Raw genomic sequence first — 22554 nt, forward strand, 5'->3', positions numbered from 1 at the left:
ATGGAGGCGGAAAGATCCGGCGGAGTAGCAGGGGGAACGAACCAGAACTCTGGAGGCAGCGGTGTGGGGCGCAATCCGAACGGGCCGAAATCGGTACTCGGGCAGGCGACAACAGAAGCGGCCGCCGCGGCATCAGTAGCCGGGGCGATGGCTGGATCGTCGCAGCCTCGGGAACCGCAAGACTGCGACGCAGGCCTATCGCTTCCTGGGATCTTGCACTTTATCCAGTTCGAATGGGGACGCTTCCAGGCCGAGAAATATCGCTGGGAAGCCGAGAGAGACGAACTCAGGGTAATTACAATGTTATTATTTAGCTATAGCTATGTAGACTAGTTATGACTATAGTAGCTTGCTACGATTTGGGAAAAAGCTAGCCTAGCATTGCCATTATTCAGATCCCACAGAAATCACGACCGTTCCTCAATAGTTTCACTAATCGGACAGAATACTGTCCACATAATCACACATATTTTCATCCTGTGCTCCAGGTTGTTAGCTAGAGTAACTTCAAACAATGTTGCTATGTTTGCGTCAGTTCAAAAGCGTTGATGTGGTTTAGACGCACGCGTTATTCTGGGATCAAAGCAAACCCAATATTTGGGGATTCCAGAAAATGATGTCACCTTTCTTGACTAATCCAAAACACTGGATTGTGAATTTACTTAATGTCTTGCATCACTCACAGGACTTTAAATTGTTCGTGTGTGTTAATTGCAGTGTTACATTGAGGCGCAGTCAATGTCATTCACCCGCTGATCCCAACGCAGCCAGACATATAATCGACATTGTCTATATATAGCGGATCACACAGGTGGAGGTGTCAATCGGCTATAGTCGAGCTGCTCCAACGGTAATTAACTTGGTTAGAATTAACGCCAGACGGTTGGCCTCCGCTGTTTCTGAACCCCTTTGACGGTTTCTATTTTTCTCCGTGCGAGATTACGGTGGGTCACGTGACTCACCGTCAATTACAACAGGGATTCAGTAATGCCAATGCGTTTGTAAATCCCGGAGCCACGCACAAAAAAAAAGACAGATGACGTAATGTGGTCCTTTTCCGCCGTTTACACACATTAACATTTTCACTCATGCCTGCCTGGGGAGTGCAAAGCCTGTTTTTTCCCCATTGCTTTCCCCGTATGTGGCCTTGTGTCAGCAGTATGAACAACAGTATGAATGAACATGAGCTGCTGAAATAGGACTTTGCTTGATTATTTACAGTAGCCTAAAGGCCCGTGTAGAAAAAGAATGCCATTCCACTGCTGTCAGTGTATTTCACTATCCTTCTCACTCTACCCTATAGGCTATAGCCTAGATATAAACAGGAACTTTATATATTATGGATGAACCACAACAAACAGGCCGTGTTGATTTTATAGCAGCGTGCGGATGGATGTCGGAAGTATGTCACCGCCACCACTAGTCTCTTACTGGGAAGAATTTCTATGCGTGAACATGTGTGTGAAGGCGGGAATGTTTGTGTGTGCATGCGTGAACTCGAGTGTGTGTGTGTGTGTATGCGTGTGTGTGTGTGTGTGTGTGTGGTGTGGTCTGGTTTTCTCAGGCCGAATTAGCTGGGAGAACTTGGGACGGGACAGAGCGAGAGGAGCGGTTGAGTGCCCTGTTCAAACAGTAGCCCAGCAGTTTACATAAGAGGACCCACGTGACTGCTAAACTAGGGAAAGCCCAGTGGCACAAACACACACACACAGAAGGCAATGCCTGGTGTCTTTTCTCTGCCATCCCTCTTGAGCCGAGGATGCGCCAGGGGTAGGCATGCTCTGAGACCAAGTGTGCAGGACACACACTTGTCCATTATCACTCGCATGTGCTCTCTCATCTCCCACAAACACATGTATGTACAGTTGAAGTCAGAAGTTTACATACACCTTAGCCAAATACATTTAAAACTCAGTTTTTCACAATTCCTGACATTTAATCCCATGAAAAATTCCCTGTCTTAGGTCAGTTAGGATCACCACTTTATTTTAAGAATGTGAAATGTGAGAATAATAGTAGAGAGAATGATTTCTTTCAGCTTTTATTTCTTTCATCATATTCCCAGTGGGTCAGAAGTTTACATACACTCAATTAGTATTTGGTAGCATTGCCTTACACTTGTTTAACTTGGGTCAAACGTATTGGGTAGCCTTCCACAAGCTTCCCACAATAAGTTGGTTGAATTTTGGCCCATTCCTCCTGACAGAGCTGGTGTAACTGAGTCAGGTTTGTAGGCCTCCTTGCTCGCACACGCTTTTTCAGATCTGCCCACAAATTATGGAAATTGCTCCCAAGGATGAACCAGACTTGTGGAGGTCTTGGCTGATTTTATTTTGATTTTCCCATGATGTAAAGCAAAGAGGCACTGAGTTTGAAGGTAGGCCTGGAAATACATCCACAGGTACACCTCCAATTGACTCAAATTATGTCAATTAGCCTAACAGAAGCTTCTAAAGCCATGACATCATTTTCTGGAATTTTCCAAGCTGTTTAAAGGGACAGTCAACTCAGTGTATGTAAACTTCTGACCAACTGGAATTGTGATACAGTGAATTATAAGTGAAATAATCTGTCTGTAAACAATTGTTGGAAAATTACTTGTGTCATGCACAAAGTAGATGTCCTAACCGACTTGCCAAAACTATAGTTTGTTAACAAGACATTCTCCAACCTAAGCGTATGTAAACTTCCGACTTCAACTGTATGTATGTAGGCCTAAATTGTCTCCATACACACAGAACACACAACACCATACAGAATATAGCCTACAGTTTCCTCTGGGCTGCTGCTCTGTCTCAAACCAAAAGTTGTTGATTGATGACTGCCCGGTGCGTGGAAAACATTATTGGCCTTCCCTCCCGTGTGTGTGTGTGTGTGTGTGTGTGTGTGTGTGTGTGTGTGTGTGTGTGTGTGTGTGTCAATGTGACATTGACAGTGTGTGTATGGTGTGCCAGTGGTATGTTTTTTAGGGCTGAATCAGGTCGTTAAACGGGAACACTTGTGGCACTCTGTCTCCTGTGACAGCCAGCCAGGCAGGCTGTGGCGGGGCCAGGCCGAGCAGTTGGCTGGGGCAGGTGTAACCTAACGTAGCAGGCGTTTCTTTCTGGTCCTGACGAGAGATTAGTTCTCTTCTGCACCGTTCAACCAATCAAGTGGAGTGTCGCCTTGTTAACGTCCAAAAGTGGAAGTCGCGTCACAGGCTATTCTTTCCATTTCCCCTGAAAACCGGATGCATCCGTTTATATACGCACCCAGCGTAGGGTGGACCAGGTGTGACGTCCCCAGAGCAGAGCCACAGGGCCATGTGACTACAGCCAGCAGGCCAGGCCAGGGGACAGACAGGTGGCACTGCAGAGGGCACCGCTCTGGGCCCTGTTAGTCATCACTGATCTCACATGACAGGGGATTGGACTAAGCTATGTGGTGGCAGCCCTGGCGTAATCCTATCCAGTCAGGTAAGATCAGTGATTCCTTCAAGAACGAGAGGATGAGGGATACTACTATAAAACCCGTAAGCCTCTCACCTCTGTTAGGCTACACCAGGCCCGTAGAACTGCAGAAGGGTTCCAAATCAAGCAGTCATTTCTCTACTGAATATCTGAATATACTCCTGCTGAGTCTGTAGAGAAACGAGAAGAGTGTTTCTGCTCTTGTCCTACTTAATTATGGTAATACAGTTGGTGCTGATCAAAGACCTACAGCGCTCCTAGTTGGATAATAAACGTCAGATTACTGTAGATTTAAACTTTGCGATCACAATTGTGGCACAGTTACTACTTGCCATAAATAGAAGGACAGAGCGCTTTGTAGCCATTGCCACTCAAGATCAGTGGCACTCCGACTAGTGGTGACCAAGATGACATCACTTCCTGCTGGGGCATGTTAAGTAGGGGGCCCGTAATGCCCTTCTCTTAGCTCTAATGAAAAGACCAGTGCTCTAATGCGTGGCACACGTATGTACAGTACTGTGCTTCACTCGCCCCCACTTCTGGGCTCTTACTGTACGTCCCCCCACTGACTCTCTCTCTCTCTCTCTCTCTTTCTCTCACACTCCAATTGCCCTCTCTTTCTCACACTCATACGCACGTAAAGACACACATGCACACAAGCTGACATTTTTTGCAGACCTTAAGCGCGCTCCCACACACACACACATGCGCACGCACGGTACACACACACTCCAGCTCTCTGTCCCTGAAAAGTCCTCTGCTCTACTTGTCGGCTGATGCGTCTCCGAGGGATGGAGGATGGCAGAGAGGGTATAGGAGAGGGAGAGCTGCCCTTGACCCTGTCCAGAGGCAGGGTGGGTGGGACTGACTGAACTCCTCAGCAGGCCACACAGAGATGGCAAATACAGGAAGCATACAGGAAGCATACAGGAAGCATACAGGAAGTGCTTTTACTTAGAAAGGTAGTTCTTTAGCCTGTCTTTGTGCTAAGACCGGTGTTGGTTTATGTGCCAGTGTTCAACAGGCATGTTTATAACATAGTTGATGCCATTTTAATTACAGTTCACAGCTGTTTCTTTTGGTTGAGGTTTCAACTTAATTTGTCCCAGAGGGCAATTGGTTTTGCAGCAAAGAATAACGTGAAACATACATACAATGCTACTGAATCAGCCATGGATTGGCAGCCGTCAATATAAACATAACATTGCTAATGATGAACATGAGCAGCAGCAATAGTATAAAGTAAGGCCTACATAGAAGGTAAGTGAAGTGCGCTGTGCACATTCTCAGAAGCATCACGTCGACATCATCAAAATACCGTATTCCCTGTGTTCAAAAGGCCAATGGCCGTAGGGGTAAAGGGTAAAGGAGTGCTCGTACCTGTTTTAGTCTTAACAGTTGGGGAATCTACACCAGGGGCCAGAGGGTAGGACATGGCGCTCCTGTTGTAGGGGGTGGGCACTGTCAGACAGGATGTGTCTGTTGTACAGGTCAGTCCGCTGGACTTCCATGACCTCACTGCCCACATTCACTCTTCTAGCTAGTGCATTCTATGCTTTCGACACCAAGGTTACCATACCAACGGATCAAAGAAATCGAGTCTTCAGGGTCCCCGTCGACCTGGAACTTTGCCAGGTGTCGCTGGCCCTTCTTTACCCTTCTTCCACAACTTGTCAGTGTTCCACTCGGAAGCTCGATTCATCATCAATCACGGTCCCAAGATACTTAGAATTGGCTACAGTGTCTACCACCTGGCCCTGAAGGATAGTGTTATGAGAGGTAGGGGTCAATACACATATCTTTGGTTTTTGTCACATTCGGTTGTAAGAAAGCACTGTGGCAACAATGTACAAGGTCCTTCACAACAGGACCGTGGTTAGTTTCATCGGCATGAAGCAGACTGACCATTGCTGAGTCATCCGCAAACTTCAGGATGTGTTGGTGCTCGCACTGGCTACGACGTCAGTGTACAGGATATAGAGGAGGGGCGAGGACACACCCCTGGGTGAGGCTATTGATGATGCCGGGCACCCGTTCATCCTCACCCTCTGGGTTCTGTTAGTAAGAAAATCAAGGATCCAGCCCACTATATTCGAGTCTACACCAAATTGATTAGTGAGTTTGTTCATAGACCCTGTGAGATACTTTTGGTCATGTAGTGTATGTGGACACCTGCTTGTCGAACATCTCATTCCAAAATCATGGGCATTAATATGGAGTTGGTCCCTCCCTTTGCTGCTATAACAGCCTCCACTCTTTTGGGGAGGTTTTCCACTAGATGTTGGAACATTGCTGTGGGGACTTGCTTCCATTCAGCCACGAGCATTAGTGAGGTCGGGCACTGATGCTGGGCGATGGTTAGTCCTGGCTCACAGTCGGCTTTCCAGTTCATCTCCAAAGGTGTTCGATGGGGTTGAGGTCAGGGCTCTGTGCAGACCTGTCAAGTTCGTCCACACCGATCTCAACAAACCCTTTCTGTATGGACCATGCTGCCAGATGGATCTCGCTGACAAATTCATCACTCCAGAGAACGCGTTTCCACCGCTCCAGAGTCCAATGGCTGCGAGCTTTCCACCACTCCAGCTGACGTTTGGGGTTGCGCATGGTGATCTCATGCTTGTGTGCGGCTGCTCGGCCATGGAAACCCATTTCATGAAGCTCCCGACGAACAGTTTGGAACTCGGGTAGTGAATGTTGCAACCGAGGCCAGACGATTTTTACGCGCTGCGTGGTTCAGCACTCGGCGGTCCCTTTCTTTGAGCTTGTGTGGCCTACCACTTTGTGGCTGAGCCGTTGTTGCTCCTAGACACTTCCACTTCACAAAAACAGCACTTACAGTTGACCGGGGGCAGCTCTAGCAGGGCAGTAATTTAAAGAACTGACTTGTTGGAAAGGTGGCATCCTATGACGGTGTCACGTTGAAAGTCACTGAGCTCTTCAGTAAGGCCATTCTACTGACAATGTTTGTCTATGGAGGTTGCATGGCGGTGCACTCAATTGTTATACACCCGTCAGCCGCGGGTGTGGCTGAAATAGCCGAAATAGCTGAAATAGCCAAATCCACTAATTTGAAGGGGTGTCCACATACTTTTGTGTATATATATAGTGTATATGCTTGGAACATTTCATGATGTGTGGTTGATCACAGAACACTGATCTGTAGGGCAGCCCTCTCAGAGTGAACTAAATCCCCTACAGTAGACTCCTTTACTCCAGCTCTTCCAGGAAGGAAGGAAAGGTGCATGTCTGAAGCAAGTGGACGTGGACGTGATGCTCATGGATCCTGATGACATGCTCCTGTGTGTACACTGTAACACAAAACACACACACACACACACACGGCAAATAAAGCCATGTCAGATTGCAGTGGGCCAGTGGAGACAGAAGCCAGGAATGTAAGGAATAGTATTGGGAGAGATCACTGATGCTTATCTGAGATGGGAGGGACATTCCAAAGAAGTAAGTGTGTGTGTGTGTGTAAAGAAAAATGCGTTAGAATGACAGGTCGCAGCTCGCCCCTGTCGGGGAGGGAACAGAACCATGTGAGAACCCCATCCACTTAACGACGACGTCGATCCATTCCACAACGCCCCCCCTCTGTGTCCCAGTGCTCTGCTCTCCTGGCTGCACCCAACCACAGTGCATCTACCTGGTAGCTTCCCTCTCTACCTGGCGTGGCTGCTCCCCTGCTACCCCAGACAACTCTGAGCATGGTGCCCTTCAGGTATTTTAGTACCTGGAGTCTGTAGGTATGGCTGGAGCTGCTGCTAAAACCAGACGGACACTTCTAGCTGAAGCGCACAGGAGATGCTGTGTTCTCAGAATAGCCAGTGTAACAGATATAGCGTGTCCCAGTAGACTAAGTGATGAGCCATCAGCAGAGGTAGTTTTTGCAGTAGCGCAGTGTCATTATTTTGTTTTCATGAGTGCGGTTTGTGTGTCTCGGCTGTATGATCTTGCCGGCATCGCGCAGACCTGATGAGACAGCGTTTTTTTTTTTAGGCTGTTCTACTTTTCTGGGGCTCTGTGTGTTAGCGAGTGTGTGTGTGTGTGTGTGTGTTTTGCGGTCTCAGAAGAGCAATGGGACCACGCGCGCACGAACACACGCAACACACACACACGCACTCCTCTCCTCACGATTGTTTCCCCTCCAGATGTCTGGCTCGGGTTTGCTGGTCAGGAGAAGTTCTAAATACAGAACGCAGCTCCCTCCACAACCCACTACTTAGCCTGGGACTTGTAAGGAACGTCGGTTTGCGAAACCAAACAGCGAGTATTTCTGCACTGTACATGGCATTTGTTTAGTGGGTCCAAACAAACTTCGCTTAAAATAACTGGGAAATGGTATACTCAATTCAGTTGCGTTGATTGGTAACAGATAATGTTATGTGTGTTGTGTGTGTGCATGTCCTTGACGTGTGTGTGTGTGTGTGTGTGTGTGTGTGTGTGTTCACAGGCTCAGGTGACATTCCTCCAGGGTGAGAGGAAGGGGCAGGAGAACATGAAGCAGGACCTGGTCAGGCGGATCAAGATGCTGGAGTACGCCCTTAAACAGGAGAGGTCAGACACACGCACACGCACGCACACACGCACACACACACGCAGAGTGTAAGGCTTGGGTAACACTGCCATCTTGTGGTTCTTCCTCTCTCTGCAGGTCCAAACACCAGAAGCTGAAGACAGGCAGTGACCAGAGCCCAGGGGAGAAGAAACCAGAGGCAGAACAAGGTAGACCTTATGTAGACTCTACGTATGCTCTACGTATGCTCTAGGCCAGGGGTGTCAAACTCATTTTGCCCCAGGGGCCGCGTTCTGTCTTCAACGAGGTCCGGAGGGCGTCCACATTTTCGAGAAATGTTTCCTTTACCCTTCATTTTCGATGCTCTCTGACTTTCTAGCGTTCACTATGGTAATTATTAGTGAGCCGGACACAGTCAAGATACTGTATGAATGTATGTCCATGATCATTTCTACACTCGGTTTTAGTCATTTTAAAGTATATTGAGTTCGTTCCCCCGTCCCCCTGAATTTTTAAAATAAAAAACACACAAAAAACGACAACATTTATAATCTATTTTTTAGTCAAAATACCCGCGGGCCGGATTGGACCCTCTCGGATCCGGGACACGTGCCGTATGTTTGACAGCCCTTCTGTGGACTATCAGAAGACATTCCACTTTTCCATGTAAATCTGTCACGGCATCCCTCTGTGTCAGCTCACTATATCTGATACCAGACTTGGGTTTTTCACTGTGGAGAATGTTGCATCAGTGATTGGTTCACTATGTAGCCTAGATAAAGCAGAACTAGTAACTTCCCCATGCTTTTGTTTCCACATCTGTCCCATTTAACTGTGTCTGTGTGTGGGTGGGTGGGGGGTGCACCGAGCTTTGAGGGCTGCTCTGGTGTTTGCTTCTGTTACAACAAAGCTTCCTCCTCTGATTGACTCTTCGTCTATCCCACAGTGCCCAATGGGCCAGCAGAATCTGAATCTGAGCCAGCCAATCAGATGTCCTGGAAGGAGGGCCGTCAGCTACTGCGCAAGTAAGGCTTCCTCCCCATAGCGAGAGTAAGACTTCCTCCCCATAGCGAGAGTAAGGCTTCCTCCCCATAGCGAGAGTAAGGCTTCCTCCCCATAGCGAGAGTAAGGCTTCCTCCCCATAGCGAGAGTAAGGCTTCCTCCCCATAGCGAGAGTAAGGCTTCCTCCCCATAGCGAGAGTAAGGCTTCCTCCCCATAGCGAGAGTAAGGCTTCCTCCCCATAGCGAGAGTAAGACTTCCTCCCCATAGCGAGAGTAAGGCTTCCTCCCCATAGCGAGAGTAAGGCTTCCTCCCCATAGCGAGAGTAAGGCTTCCTCCCCATAGCGAGAGTAAGGCTTCCTCCCCATAGCGAGAGTAAAGCTTCCTCCCCATAGCGAGAGTAAGGCTTCCTCCCCATAGCGAGAGTAAAGCTTCCTCCCCATAGCGAGAGTAAGGCTTCCTCCCCATAGCGAGAGTAAAGCTTCCTCCCCATAGCGAGAGTAAGGCTTCCTCCCCATAGCGAGAGTAAGGCTTCCTCCCCATAGCGAGAGTAAGGCTTCCTCCCCATAGCGAGAGTAAGGCTTCCTCCCCATAGCGAGAGAGCAGCACTGTTCTCAACACTTTAAACAAACTGTTGAGTCTGAATGAAGAGGCTAATCGTGTGTGTGTGGCCATGGTTTGCGTGTGTGTGTGTGTTCGGTGTGTGTGTGTAGGTACCTGGAGGAGGTGGGCTACTCGGACACCATCCTGGACATGCGTTCGAAGCGTGTGCGCTCCCTGCTGGGTCGTACCAGCCCCGAGGCTAACGGCGCCCCGGCCAGCAGCGAGCAGCAGCCCGCCCCGGACCCCGAGCCCCTGGCAGGGGGGGAGTCACTCCTCATCAGACAGATAGAGGAACAGATCAAGAGGTGAGACCCCTATACACACACACACACCACCACACACACACACACACACACACACACACACACACCCCTGTCCTCGGTGTAGGGTGCTGTGGACAGTGATGATGGAAGCTTGTCTCCGCGGTAGTCATGCCGTTGATGAGTACTATGTCTGTGATGGTGTATTGCATGTTTTTGTCAAATCTCTATAACTGTCAGTAATGTTGTTACTGTTGTAGGTTGCATCTGATGTGTGTGTGTGTGTGTGTGTGTGTGTGTCGGTAGGAACGCGGCGGGGAAGGATGGTTCTAAGGAGCGTCTGGGCGGTTCCGTGCTGGATAAGATCCCCTTCCTACACGGCTGCCAGGATGATGATGAGGATGACAGTGATGAGGAAGATGACTTCCAGGGCATGGGCACGGACCATATAGACGGGCAGCGCAACAAGAACAAGAAGCCGCGCGTTAAGGTCCGATCACGTCAACACGGCAAAGTGTGTGTGTGTGTGTGTGTATTAAAGCCCTCTCTCTCTCTGTGTGTGTGTAGATGGGGACTGAGCCCATGACCACAGACCTGGACCCTGATGATGAGGAGGATGAAGACGACTCTGAGGATGCCCTGAGCGAGTTTGACTTCCTGGGATCAGGGGAGGAGGGGGAGGGGGCGGGAGAGGCCCGTATCTCAGGGGACGGCCGGGAGTTAGGTACGCCATCGTCATAGCAACCACCTCAACCACACCTGTCTGTCTCTTCGTCTGTCTAGCTTTCTGTCTGTCTCTTTCTATTTGTCAGTCCCTCTCTCCCTTCATCCCGATCTCTCTCTTTCTAGGGAGTCACATGTTCTGTACTCTCACCTCTACTGCCAATAAACCATTGCCTATGGTGAACCATTGTCTGTGTGTCTCACTATTACATGTGTTGTGTTTGGTGGGTGCCTTTGTCAACCACGTGTCTCTCTCTCTCTCTATCTGGAGCAAAGTGTTCTGTTAGCATTAAGCATGCTGTTTGGTGTCTGTCTACCCTATCTCTACATCCACCTCTCGGCCTGTCTCTCGGTCCGTGTCTCTTGGTCTCTTTCTATTTCTCTGATCACTCATCGTCTCTCCTTCTGTATGCGTGGTCATGTGTTCTCTCGGCCTTCACGTCTCTCTCTGTCTTTCTGTCTGCACTCTCTCTCTCTCTCTCGTTCTCTCGCTCTCTCTGCATGACTGTGTGTGTGTGTGTGTCTCTCTCTCTCGCTCTCTCTGCATGACTGTGTGTGTTGTGTGTGTCCCTCTCTCTCTCTCTCTCTCTCTCTCTCGCTCTCTCTCTGCATGACTGTGTGTGTTGTGTGTGTGTGTGTGTGTGTCTTTCTCTCTCTCTCTCCCTCTCTCTCTGCATGACTGTGTGTGTTGTGTCTCTCTCCACTGGCCTGGTTCAGAGAAGCGCAGGAACAAGTTACAGGGCATGATGTCGGACTTCCCCCCCAAACCCTCCCCGCCCCCCTCTGTGTCGGGACAGTCTCGCTCCGGGGAAGGTAAGACAACACCCGCCCCCAAAACTCTCCCTGTCTTGCTGTACCAAATGTTCTACACTGTTCTGTATTGTTTCATGTTTTGCGTGGAACCCCAGGAAGAGAAGCTGCTGCTTTCGCAACAGCTAATGGAGATCCTAAAAAAAAACACAGAATACCAAAGCAGCTAAATTGCTTCTCTCTCTCTCATCTAAAAGGGATACTGCTTTGAAGAGGTAATTGTTTTAGTATTGAATAAAGGAAGGGATGTTTTTGATAAGATGGTTGGTTAATGAAGCTGTTCTTCCTCCGCTCCTTAAGGTGGCGCTCTGGGTTTTTCCTCTGACGTCTTCATCCTGGACGCCGTCGGGGGCGGAGACATGAACCTGGGAGAGCTGGCTGACCTCACCGTCGCCAACGACAACGACCTCACCGTGGATGTGAATACTTGAACACACACACACAACAGGGGGGGACTGAGGGGACTGAGAGAAGAAATTGCAGTTTTAAACATGGCTTAAGCCGTGTTCTTATGCTATCTGAGTGACTCAAACAATATAACAAAATCAATGGGGGACCCATGCAATTACAGTCTCCCTGACCGTCTAGTTTTCATTTTGGTGGTTGTTAGTTTTATAAATATATAGCTCCATTATCTTTTTTACGTACTTGATATCTGTTTTTCGTCGTTTAAGTTTACCCCCCCCCCCCAAAAAAAATAGGTGGCAACAATTTAGCAGTGTCGGCCCGCTGCTGCTAAATGAATACACTCACAAACACTCTGACACCTGTGTGCGTGCAGCTGCAGGACAACCGGGAGGAGTTCAAGAGGACGTGGAACCCTCGCTTCACGCTGCGTAGCCATTTTGATGCCATCCGAGCGTTGACCTTCCACCCCAGCCAGGCCGTTCTAGTCACAGCCTCCGAGGACGGAACCCTGAAGCTGTGGAACCTCAACAAGGCCATACACTCCAAGAAGTAAGAGCCTAAGGAAGAGCACGACCATAACACGCCAATATCAGGGCCTGCATTCAGAAAGTGTATCATAAAGTCGTCATGCTGATCTAGGATCAGGTCCCTCCTGTCCATGTAATCTCATTAATTGTTATTTAAAGGGGAAAAAACAGATCCCAGATCAAGCACTCACTGCTACTCTGAGATGCTTTATGAATACAGGCCCAGGAGTGGGAAAGAAACTGAATGCGGTCTGGTAGTTTGCTATAACACTGTGTTGTAATTTGTAAATGGATTTTGGTCTTTGCCTCCAACAGAAATGCAGCGCTGGACGTTGAACCCATCTACACCTTCAGAGCCCACAGGTGATCTCAGACCACTCGCGCGCGCACCCACGCGTGAACGCACGCAAACACGTTTGTTGCAACTATCACGTGTTCTGGCGTGTTTCTGGGTATAATAGCTACTCTTTGTGTGATTGTGTGTGCGTACAGTGGTGCAGTTCTGTCTCTGGCAATGGGAGAGGACGGAGATTCGTGCTACAGCGGGGGTCTGGATGGAACCGTGCGCTGCTGGAAGATCCCTGACATCAACGTGGATCCCTACGACAACTACGGTCAGCCCCTGACCCCTGTCTGACCCCTCTATCACCTTTCACCTCCGGTCAACCAGTCAGAACTGGCCAGGTTAACCCCAGCTAACGTATTCAGCTCTGAGTCAGTGGATTGCACATGATCATCTCCATGAAAACAGATTGACTGAAATTAGGGCTGTGACGGCCATGGAATTTTTGGAGGGAGGTTATTGGTCAACCAAATGACCGCGGTCACCGGTCGTTGCTTAGGCCAGGGGTTTTCAAACTTTTCTTGCCCAGGGAACCCCGCCCAGGCAAACCGGTGACCCAAGGACCCCCGTATTAAAGGGATAGTTCGAGATTTTGGCAATGAATCCGTGAATCCACGTACTTCCCCAGAGTTGTATGAACGGGAACAGCTAGCATGCTAACTGTTCCTGTAGACATCGTCATTGAGCTAACGCTAGTTACCATTGGCTCGTGAAACTGTCTAAGAGACATACAAATGGTATCCACAATGGTATTCTGTTATTATTTTACACATAAAAGAATCCCCCCCCAAAAGAAAATCACGGACCCCCTAGAGGGGCCGCGGACCCCAATTTGAAAAGCCCTTGCCTAGGCAACCGAAGACTCGTTTGCTACAACACCTTGCTTGTTTCAGCAAGGAGCAACACCGTTTCATCCCGTTGTAGTTTCCATTTGTGTGTGTGTTCTCTTTGTTGTGTAGACCCGGGCATAGAGAGCAGTGTGTTGTTGGGTCATGAGGACTCAGTGTGGAGTCTGACGTACTCTGCCACCCACCGTCGCCTGGCGTCCTGCTCTGCAGACGGGACCGTTCGCATCTGGGACCCACAGAACTCTGCCCCCTGTCTCTCCGTCTTCAACAAGGAGAAAGGTGAGCGTGTGTTTCTGTGTGTGTGTGTGTGTGTGTTATATCTCAACTCTCTCATCCCCCCCCCCCTCAGAACACGGAACGCCCACCTCGGTGGCCTTTGTGAACTCTGACCCCGACCAGGCAGTGGTGTCATTCGACGGCGGCGAGACGCTGCTGTACGACCTCAATACAGAGCAGAGCATCATGGTCCTGGACACCGGGACTAAGGACGGTGAGTCCTAGGGCCTGTTCTAATACTGTCAGAATGTTTCCTGTGGCCTGGTTGGGCTAGGGGTAATGCCGCAGCCTCTGGCACACGTGTACGGGGTTGGCTAGGGGTGTAATGGTTAACCGGTACCTATTGCTGTTTTAGGGTCACGGTTCGATTACATTTCGCTACAGCGGGAAAATGAAATGCAATTCATAATGTTTAGCATTCACAATTTTTCTTGGCATTGTCTGCTGTGAGAGGATTTTTATGTTGGGCCTCTCAAGTTTACACTCTGATGCTGCGTTTGTAACCATGTGGGAGGTGGGAATTTACCAGTTCCCACAGAGGTTATAGATACCAGTTGGATGCATTCATGTTTTATTTTACTAGGCAAGTCAGTTAAGAACAAATTCTTATTTTCAATGACGGTCTAGTGGGTTAACTGCCTTGTTCAGGGGCAGAATGACAGATTTGTGCCTTGTCAGCTCGGGGATTCGAACTTGCGACCTTTCGGTTACTAGCCCAATGCTCTAACCGCTAGGCTACCCTGCCGCCCCAGGAAACTAGTGGCCAACAAGCTGCGCAAACCATAAACTAAAAGTACAGCTATCATGCTTTTAAACAAATTATAGAGTAAAAAAACGAAAACAATTATAGATAGCTTTTTATATCTTATTTTGTTGTTGCATTTCAGTGCCGAAAATGCTGTTATGGAGGCCATTTCCTTAGATGATGTCAGAGGTTAACATGTGGGAGAAGTGGGTGCTCAGAATGATAGACGAGTTTCCCACTAGTAATTACCAGTTGGAGGGCCGTTCAAGTGGATTTTTCCCAGTGGTATGTGGTAAATACCCACTTCCCACATGGTCACGAATGCACCATGACATTGCCTCCATCAGTGCCAGATACGCACTTGTGACTCTCATAAAGGGGCGTGTCTGTAGGACATCTCCCACTCCGGGGTAATGTGATGGACTGTCACTTAAGCAAGCGCAACACAGGATGCATTGGCCAATTCATTGAAAACTTCGGCTTTGGCTTGCTTATGTAGAGCGGGGTACTAGCTGTTTGCTGAAATGGATGCAAGAGGGAAGTTCGTAGCGTGGCTCGAGCCCCTTCACGAGGTGCTGAAACACCCCATTCTCAACCACCGAGAATGGACGCATATCCACGGCTATGTACCAGAGACTGTAAAGAATATAAACATAGCCTACCTATCGCTCTTGTATTTTCTTTGGCCCGGGTCAGAATCAGCTGCCAAGGGCTGCTTGAATGCAGAGGGGAGACGATGTTGTGTTTTTTTTTTAACGTTTCTGTCTTGCTCCGGAATACTGGGGCGATGTCGGCGTAAATGTGTCAACATATTTGAGGTGTTGGCAGCTGCGTAGGCAGTTCTCGTTGCACGTGGCGACATACTGTTAACGTTTTATCCACAACTCTCTGTCCATCGCCGTTGTAATCTACTGGGAAACCAACATTTTCCCAGACTGGAGATTTGAACAACGATGGGAGTATATTCACAAAATGACAGTTTTAAAATGTGCCAATTAAGATGAGAATTTTGATTAGAATGCGCAAAAAATGGCCTCTAGTTGTTTTAACGGAATGAGCTAAATTGTTTTACTCTTTACGCATAGGCCTACAATGCAGCATCGGCATAGCCTATAGGACGGGTGTATTTATTTAGTAAATATGTATTTTTTATGTATTCATCTGAGGTACCTGAACGGTTCGGTACGAATATGTGTACCCTTACACCCCTAGTCGGCATAAGTTCAAATCAGGCATACTGACCCATCTTTCGCCACTCTCATCCTCTCCCTGTTCAATAAAATCTGAAAATACCTTTATATATATATATATATATATATATATATATATATATTGAAAAAATGCATCCATCTGTGCCTCCCTGCCATGAGAGGAGCCAGGAGGAGCTCCCTCTACTGATCTGTATGTGTCTGTGAGCTGATGTGTGAGCTGATCTGTGTGTGTGTCGCCCCCTGCAGGCAGTGAGCTGATTAACTGTGTGGTCAGCCACCCCTCAGAGCCCATCTCCATCACCGCACACGAGAATCACACTATCCGCTATCTCGACAACAAGACAGGTCAGCCTCTGTCCCCTGCTGAATCCTACCTCTATGTAACTACGCCAGAATTAGGCCTCGTGTTTGATCTGTTTTATCTGGGTCGAACTAGCCCGTAGCTCCAAAACATGCTTTTACCATTTCATTTAATTCAAGTCAATGTAACGCCCACCTGCGTGTGTTACCAGGTAAAGTGATCCACTCCATGGTGGCACACCTGGATGCTGTCACCTGTCTGACCACGGACCCCAAAGGCACTTACCTCATCTCTGGCAGTGAGTACCAGTAATCCAGTGTTTCTTTAAGGGCTGCAATGTTTCGATTTTTGCCCTAGCACCACACACCTGATTCCGCTAATCAAAGGTTTGATGATGAGTTGATTAGTCGCCGAATCATGTGTGTAGTGTAGTGTAGTGCTAGGGCAAAAAAAAAAGAAGTGCACCCCTTTGAGTCCCCAGGACCATGATTAGGACACACTGCTTCTAGCCTCACCACGTGATTCCGCTGTACTCTAACTGTGCTCTCCGCTTCCCCCTGCAGGCCATGACTGTTCGGTGCGTCTGTGGATGCTGGACAACAGGACGTGTGTGCAGGAGATCACGGCCCACAGGAAGAAGCACGACGAGGCCATTCACGACGTGGCCTTCCACTCCTCGCAGCCCTTCATCGCCTCGGCCGGCGCCGACGCACTCGCCAAGATCTTCGTCTGAGAGGAGGCACAGACAGGGACAACATCATCCTCACTGGTACAGAGTGAGAGAGAGAGAGTTGTGCTTTATCTTACAATCTGTTAGTTGAGTTTCTTTACAGTTTCTACTTATATGAACTTGTCCCTTCTTTTCATTACAGCCCGACTAACACAACTTGGCCAGAGGAGAGTGATGACTACAATGGACAAACCTCACACACAATTCCACATTCAGTTACACACGTACACATCCAGTGACATACACACACAAAACTGTTGTCCTGCACCCCACTGGCTGGGTCATCGCCACAGGACACTATTACCCACGGTTCTCTCGCTGATCCCATGATGCCTCAGTAAACTTGTTGCAATACTAACCATACTGTTTTTCTAACGACTAAATCGGACCGCTCGGTTTATTAGGTCCGTTTACTACACTACGATACTCTCATTCATTTCTACTTGTTACAGTCCACTGATGGTTATTATAAGACCGTGTGTGTTGACTTTGATCACTACGCATGCTGATGCAGCCCCTGCTATGACGAGTGACGCGGCGCGCACACGGGTTCGCTTTCCGTTTTAAACTTGTTTTTTAAGAGATAAGGAGCGTCGCTCACCAGTTGCTAACACGCGTAAGTACCTGACTACAGTAGAGTCCAGTACCCACCCGTTGATGGCAGTAGCATTTGTCTGCTGCACCACAGTGTGGGGGAACAATGCATTTCATTCCAAAGACTTCTGAGGGTTTTGGTTTTTGTGTGTTTCGGAGACGCCTCCTAACCGGTGTTGGACAAACGGCTTTAATATCAGCCTCATCGCCAAGATACTAAGTCTGAGTGTTTGTGTGTCCAGTATTGTATGGTCATCCATTTCAGTAGAAAGGTGTGTTTTGTGTGCGTGTTGCACTTGTTTAATCTTGGTGCTAAGACCTCATCAGTCCGAGTCTGAATCAGGGACCTGTTATCATTCAAGGTGTGTGTGTGTGTGTGTGTGTGTGGGGGTCCTGTTTGTCTCTCACTGGGATATTTGTCATCAACAGTAGCATGACATAGCTTGTATCATCACTCTCCAGCCATGCCAACTGTTTGTGTTGAGATACTGTATGGGTGATTTGTATCTCATAGGAAACTAACACGCTATGCTAAGCAGACACTTTTCTACTGGTTTCTTTTTATATAGTGTGTGTGTGTGTGTGAAGTTTTGTCATTTCATCGGTACAGCTGGTTTGTGAAAGAGTGTGTGGAGATGACGGGAGTCATTTAATGTTGATGCCGCAGTAGAGTCCTCTGACTGAAACGGTGGACATTGCCAGAAAGTGGCATCCTGTATTCTCTCTCTGTTCGTTAAGTCGGCATCAAGTCAGAATGGTCCTTGGAAACAATCTAAATAATCCAATGAAATGACTGTTGTTGATTAGGTTTCTGTTTCTTGTGCGGGGGGGTTGCACTGAATTACCCAGAGTGCTCATATTGGGAAACTGGCCTCTCGCCCGTGTCAATGGAGCCAGGAGGAGAAATTTGCCACCGGGATATGGGAACAAAAGCCACATAAAGAGCCCTTCCTCCCTCTTTCCCCTTTGGAGAGGAAAGAAGAACAAACACTACCTGAACCCCCGAGCCCCTTTACATTGGCCTCCGACAAAGACTGAATTTAGACAGGGTGACTGTGCACTAAGCGATCACTTTGTGCTTGGATTATTGTGGAGCTGTTTTTCCTGGAAGGGGTAACAAGGTCGGACAAAGAGCGGAGCCTTGGACGTCCGCTATAGACTGACATATAGGTCAGAGATCAGGGGTGATGTCGCTGGGTAGCCGGCCTCCTGGCTCCTTCAAGTTTATTTTTGAACTTTCCGGGGTGGAACATAGGCAGGGGGGAGCCCTCTGGCTGTGGAAACATGGTTCCACCAGGCCAGGGCAGCGCATGGCAGTAAAGATTGAATGGTCCAGTAGCACCATGTCAATCAGTAACTGGCCACGAGCTGACCCCAAACCTACGAATCAACCCCTAGCACATACGCCAGAGGGAGGGGGTAGAACTCGTCCCAAACCACTGACACCAGATCAGGTATTTTTTCATCCCCTTAATGGTTAAAGTCAGCATTGGGGTTAGGGTAATCTAATTCTAGATCTGTGGTTAAGGTCAACTTTAACCAAGAGCGCCTACATGCAACAGGGTCACTACAGGGGTCAGAGAATCAAAGGTTGCTGGTAAAAATGACTGAGGTGTCAACGTTTCTCTCCACTTCACGACCTTATGGGAAACCACTCTCTCTGGTCAGACAGGTTTCTGTGGGTTTGGTTTAGTTCATGTCAGCTTCATGTGTTTGCTTTTACATGATGGTTTCAGATGTATTGAAGTCAATGAGGCAGAGAGAATGCCTAAGTGCTACTTACTGTAGCACACTGTGTGCTGTAAGGCTTTGTTGTTGAGAGGATAACTATAGTACGCAGTTGTCAATCACCCAGCAGATGGTATCACCCACCTCTTGGAAGTACGGTGGACATTTTTTTGTGTAATAGTGCATCCACTCCCACCAACGTTATAGCTTCCGTACGAAGTGCATTCTAGTGACACGCTAACTAACGGTTGGCTATAGGCTGCACTACATCAGCTGCACTAGACGCCAAGACTAGACCAAGAGGTTACCTGGAGCCCGTATGTGTCTTAGCGTGGTTGTGGAGACCATGGCCCAGTTTCCCAAAAGCGTCTTAAAGAGCGACTGCCCCTAAAAAAATAAAAGCAACTTATCGTTTTGAAAATAGCCTATGTAGCATCGGTGTGAGTCAGAAGCATTTATTCCACTGTCAAAATTGACTACAACGTGTAAATAGGATAATTTTGGTCATAAAGTCAGTCTCGTCCAAAACGGAGATTTGCGAGATAGGAAAAAAATTGTATTTCACGGAATGAAAGGTACCATAACAGTTTTCCATAGGTTGGGTTTATTTGAATCCTTCCCACAGTTGGCTGCACCCAAGTAATCATCAATTCTGAGTGCAGCTGCACATGACCCAATGTAATGTTCATGATCAATTTGGTTTGACTTTGGATATCCCTATGGGGCTAGTTAGGGACCATCAGTACATTACACAATGTACATGGGGCAATATTTTAAATGCTCAAAAAAACTATACAATGCAGAAAACCAACTATAAATCATATAGCAATATTGAAAGCAATGAATGAGACAACTAAAAGATGTGCAACATGAAAATATTGTCCCATTTACATTGTGTAATTTATTGACGTCCCAAACGATCCCCAGAGATAAGCTATCCAAAGTTAAACTAACTTTGCCACGGTCGCATACCAGCTATCTGGAGCTAATTGGCGAAACGATTTGGCTAACTCTTCCCTCCTGCGAACACGCACAAGAGACGCTCACATCAAACCACACCCCGAAACCAACTCGCGGTTTGAATTCAGTGCTGGCTGCCAGCATTTACTAATGAACCGAATCTAAAACGAGGACAAATCAGGAAGTGCATTGCATATGTTCATCGTTAGAATCTTCATAGGAGCGTCGTTAAATCGCCAAGCTGTTTCCCAAACCCATTACTAAAGTTGCATTTGAAAACGACTGCCTCAGAACAGCGAAGTGTGTCGTTAGATGCTTTTTTAAAAACACATCCTGGTCACTTTAAACACAGAACAGAAGAAATCAGCTAAACCGAATTCGAGATGTTTATCTGTCTCACTGTGAACGCAGATAACTTCAGACCGAAGTTGACTGCTGCATATACAAAGTTGCCAATGGCTTTTGAGTTCTTTGCGATTGTTGTAAACAAGCGAAGGATACAAATGTGCACCAAATGAAAACCGAGTTGACTGCATTAAAAGATAAATACTGAAAATAGGTTTATAAAGGCTACATACATAGGCCTGTTTATTTAAATCATTTTGAAATCAATTTCATGTTCAATCAATTGAGTTCTATTTAGCTGGCTAGTCTACTGTCTGCAATTTCTGCCTCAATATATTTCATGTGTAATGTGCGCAATGATATGTCGAATCTGTGATTTGTGCATTATTATTGGTTAAGCATTAGAATAAACCACCTCAATATTTGCAGCCATCAGGTGATCATCTCTCTAGGAGCTGACCGGTTGTCAGTATTGTGAAATAATTATGTTAAGGTAAGATATGAATAGAGAAAGCAGACTTTCTTTGTATCCTATAGGTATCGACACATGCTCCAACGACCCACTTGGCGAACGTTCTTTCTGCGTGGTGTTTTGGGAAACGCATGTTACATCTTCGGCCGTTGTAGGAACGATGCATTGTTTAAAATACTTGTGCGCCTAAATTCCATCGTTATCGGGAAACCAAGCCCTGAAGTGTCTCACTGGTATTTTTCCTCCCTTCACGTAAATATTAAGACTGCATGAGTGTGTTGGACGAACTCTGCACTCCGTGTCTGTGTGTCAGTCAGAGTCCACATGTACGTCTACAGCATTGAGCTATAGACTGGTCCTGATACGCTCAAATATGTCCGTCTTCTGAGAACAGACAAATCAATGTGAAAATATCAAAAAAGCGAGAGGAAAATAGATATGACTGTAAATGATGGAAGACTAGAGCAACCATTATCTGATTTACATGTCCATTCTCATTTTTTATTTGTTGCTTTTTCCCCTTTGATTATAATTATTATCTAAGTGTAACAGTACTCTTCTTGCGTTGTGTACAATCAATCCTCGACACGAACTCCAAAGTGTAGCACCAGTCATGGAGATTTATTCTGGTAGGAACAGCACAAAATTGCACGTCATGCAATGCACGGCTCACCATCCAAACTCTGCACTCACGCACGCTGGTTTGGTGCTTGTTCACTGGGGCATGTAGTTACCAAAATAATACAATTACAATATAATATCTTTAACAATGTACCTGGTAGGAACAGCACAAAATTGCACGTCATGCAATGCACGGCTCACCATCCAAACTCTGCACTCACGCACTGTACAAAATATATGAACCCCCCCCACCAGACACAGTAAGTTGCTAGCTAGTACTGGCGGGAATTCTTTACAACAAAATGCACAACCAATATTCTCCAAAAAACACTGCATCTTATGTGTGATGTTCGAATAACATTTACAAACCGGTTGATATAAATTGTACATTTAAATCATCACTTGGGAGTATAAAAATCACTTTTGAGTACAGTGCTTTGCAACCAACAACTTACCGCTGGTTTGGTGCTTGTTCACTGGGACGATTCTAACTGAAACATCCTCCCTCGTAAGCAAGCTACGCAAACCAGCCAATAAGATGCCATGTTGAGTAGGTGAAGGCAAGACAAAACTAAAGACCCATTGGCTTAACAATAAAGTGGCAAGGGGAATCACCAATATAACCCTGTTACATAAGAATACTGTAGTGTCATCAGTGAAATCTTTCTTCTTTGCTAGGCTTAGAACTTGCTTGTGATTGATAATGACAATGTATACCTTGTAAAAAACTAAACGGTTAACAAATCAGAAAAAGAAAAAAAACCATCAAAAAGTGATCAGTCCGAGGCCAAGGTAAAGGACTCTTGTTTCTTTGTGTTTTTATTTTTTAAATAGCAACTTATCACTGTGTGATATTTTGTACATCATATTAAGCTGTATTCAAACAATTTCCTCTAACTACAAGGGATAAGAGACCTGCTTTTTATTGAGTTTGTTTTATTATATATATTTTTGGAACTGCATTCTAGCTCGTATCAAATGACAGATTTTCCTTCTCTTTACTTTGCGGGTCTCGTGTTGTGTCATTAAAGAAGAAAAACACAAACAATTCTAATAAAATAACGATTTTGTACAGTGAATT

At 47.0% G+C, this 22554-nt stretch overlaps 1 protein-coding gene across 1 annotated transcript; it reads left to right on the plus strand.

Moving 5' to 3' along the window:
- LOC139547714 (striatin-4-like) lies at positions 1–22552 on the plus strand. The gene is made up of 18 exons (XM_071356718.1): positions 1–291; positions 7906–8009; positions 8107–8177; positions 8915–8993; positions 9682–9876; positions 10138–10321; positions 10399–10555; positions 11272–11367; positions 11665–11783; positions 12146–12321; positions 12615–12662; positions 12792–12913; positions 13602–13769; positions 13840–13980; positions 15969–16067; positions 16235–16321; positions 16587–16792; positions 16896–22552. The coding sequence occupies exons 1-17, from the start codon at positions 1–3 to the stop codon at positions 16754–16756; spliced, it is 2307 nt and encodes a 768-aa protein (XP_071212819.1). The 3' UTR covers positions 16757–16792; positions 16896–22552.
- The last annotated feature ends 2 nt before the right edge of the window (positions 22553–22554 follow it).

Source organism: Salvelinus alpinus, chromosome 21 (assembly GCF_045679555.1).
Source record: "Salvelinus alpinus chromosome 21, SLU_Salpinus.1, whole genome shotgun sequence".
Lineage (NCBI taxonomy): Eukaryota > Metazoa > Chordata > Actinopteri > Salmoniformes > Salmonidae > Salvelinus > Salvelinus alpinus.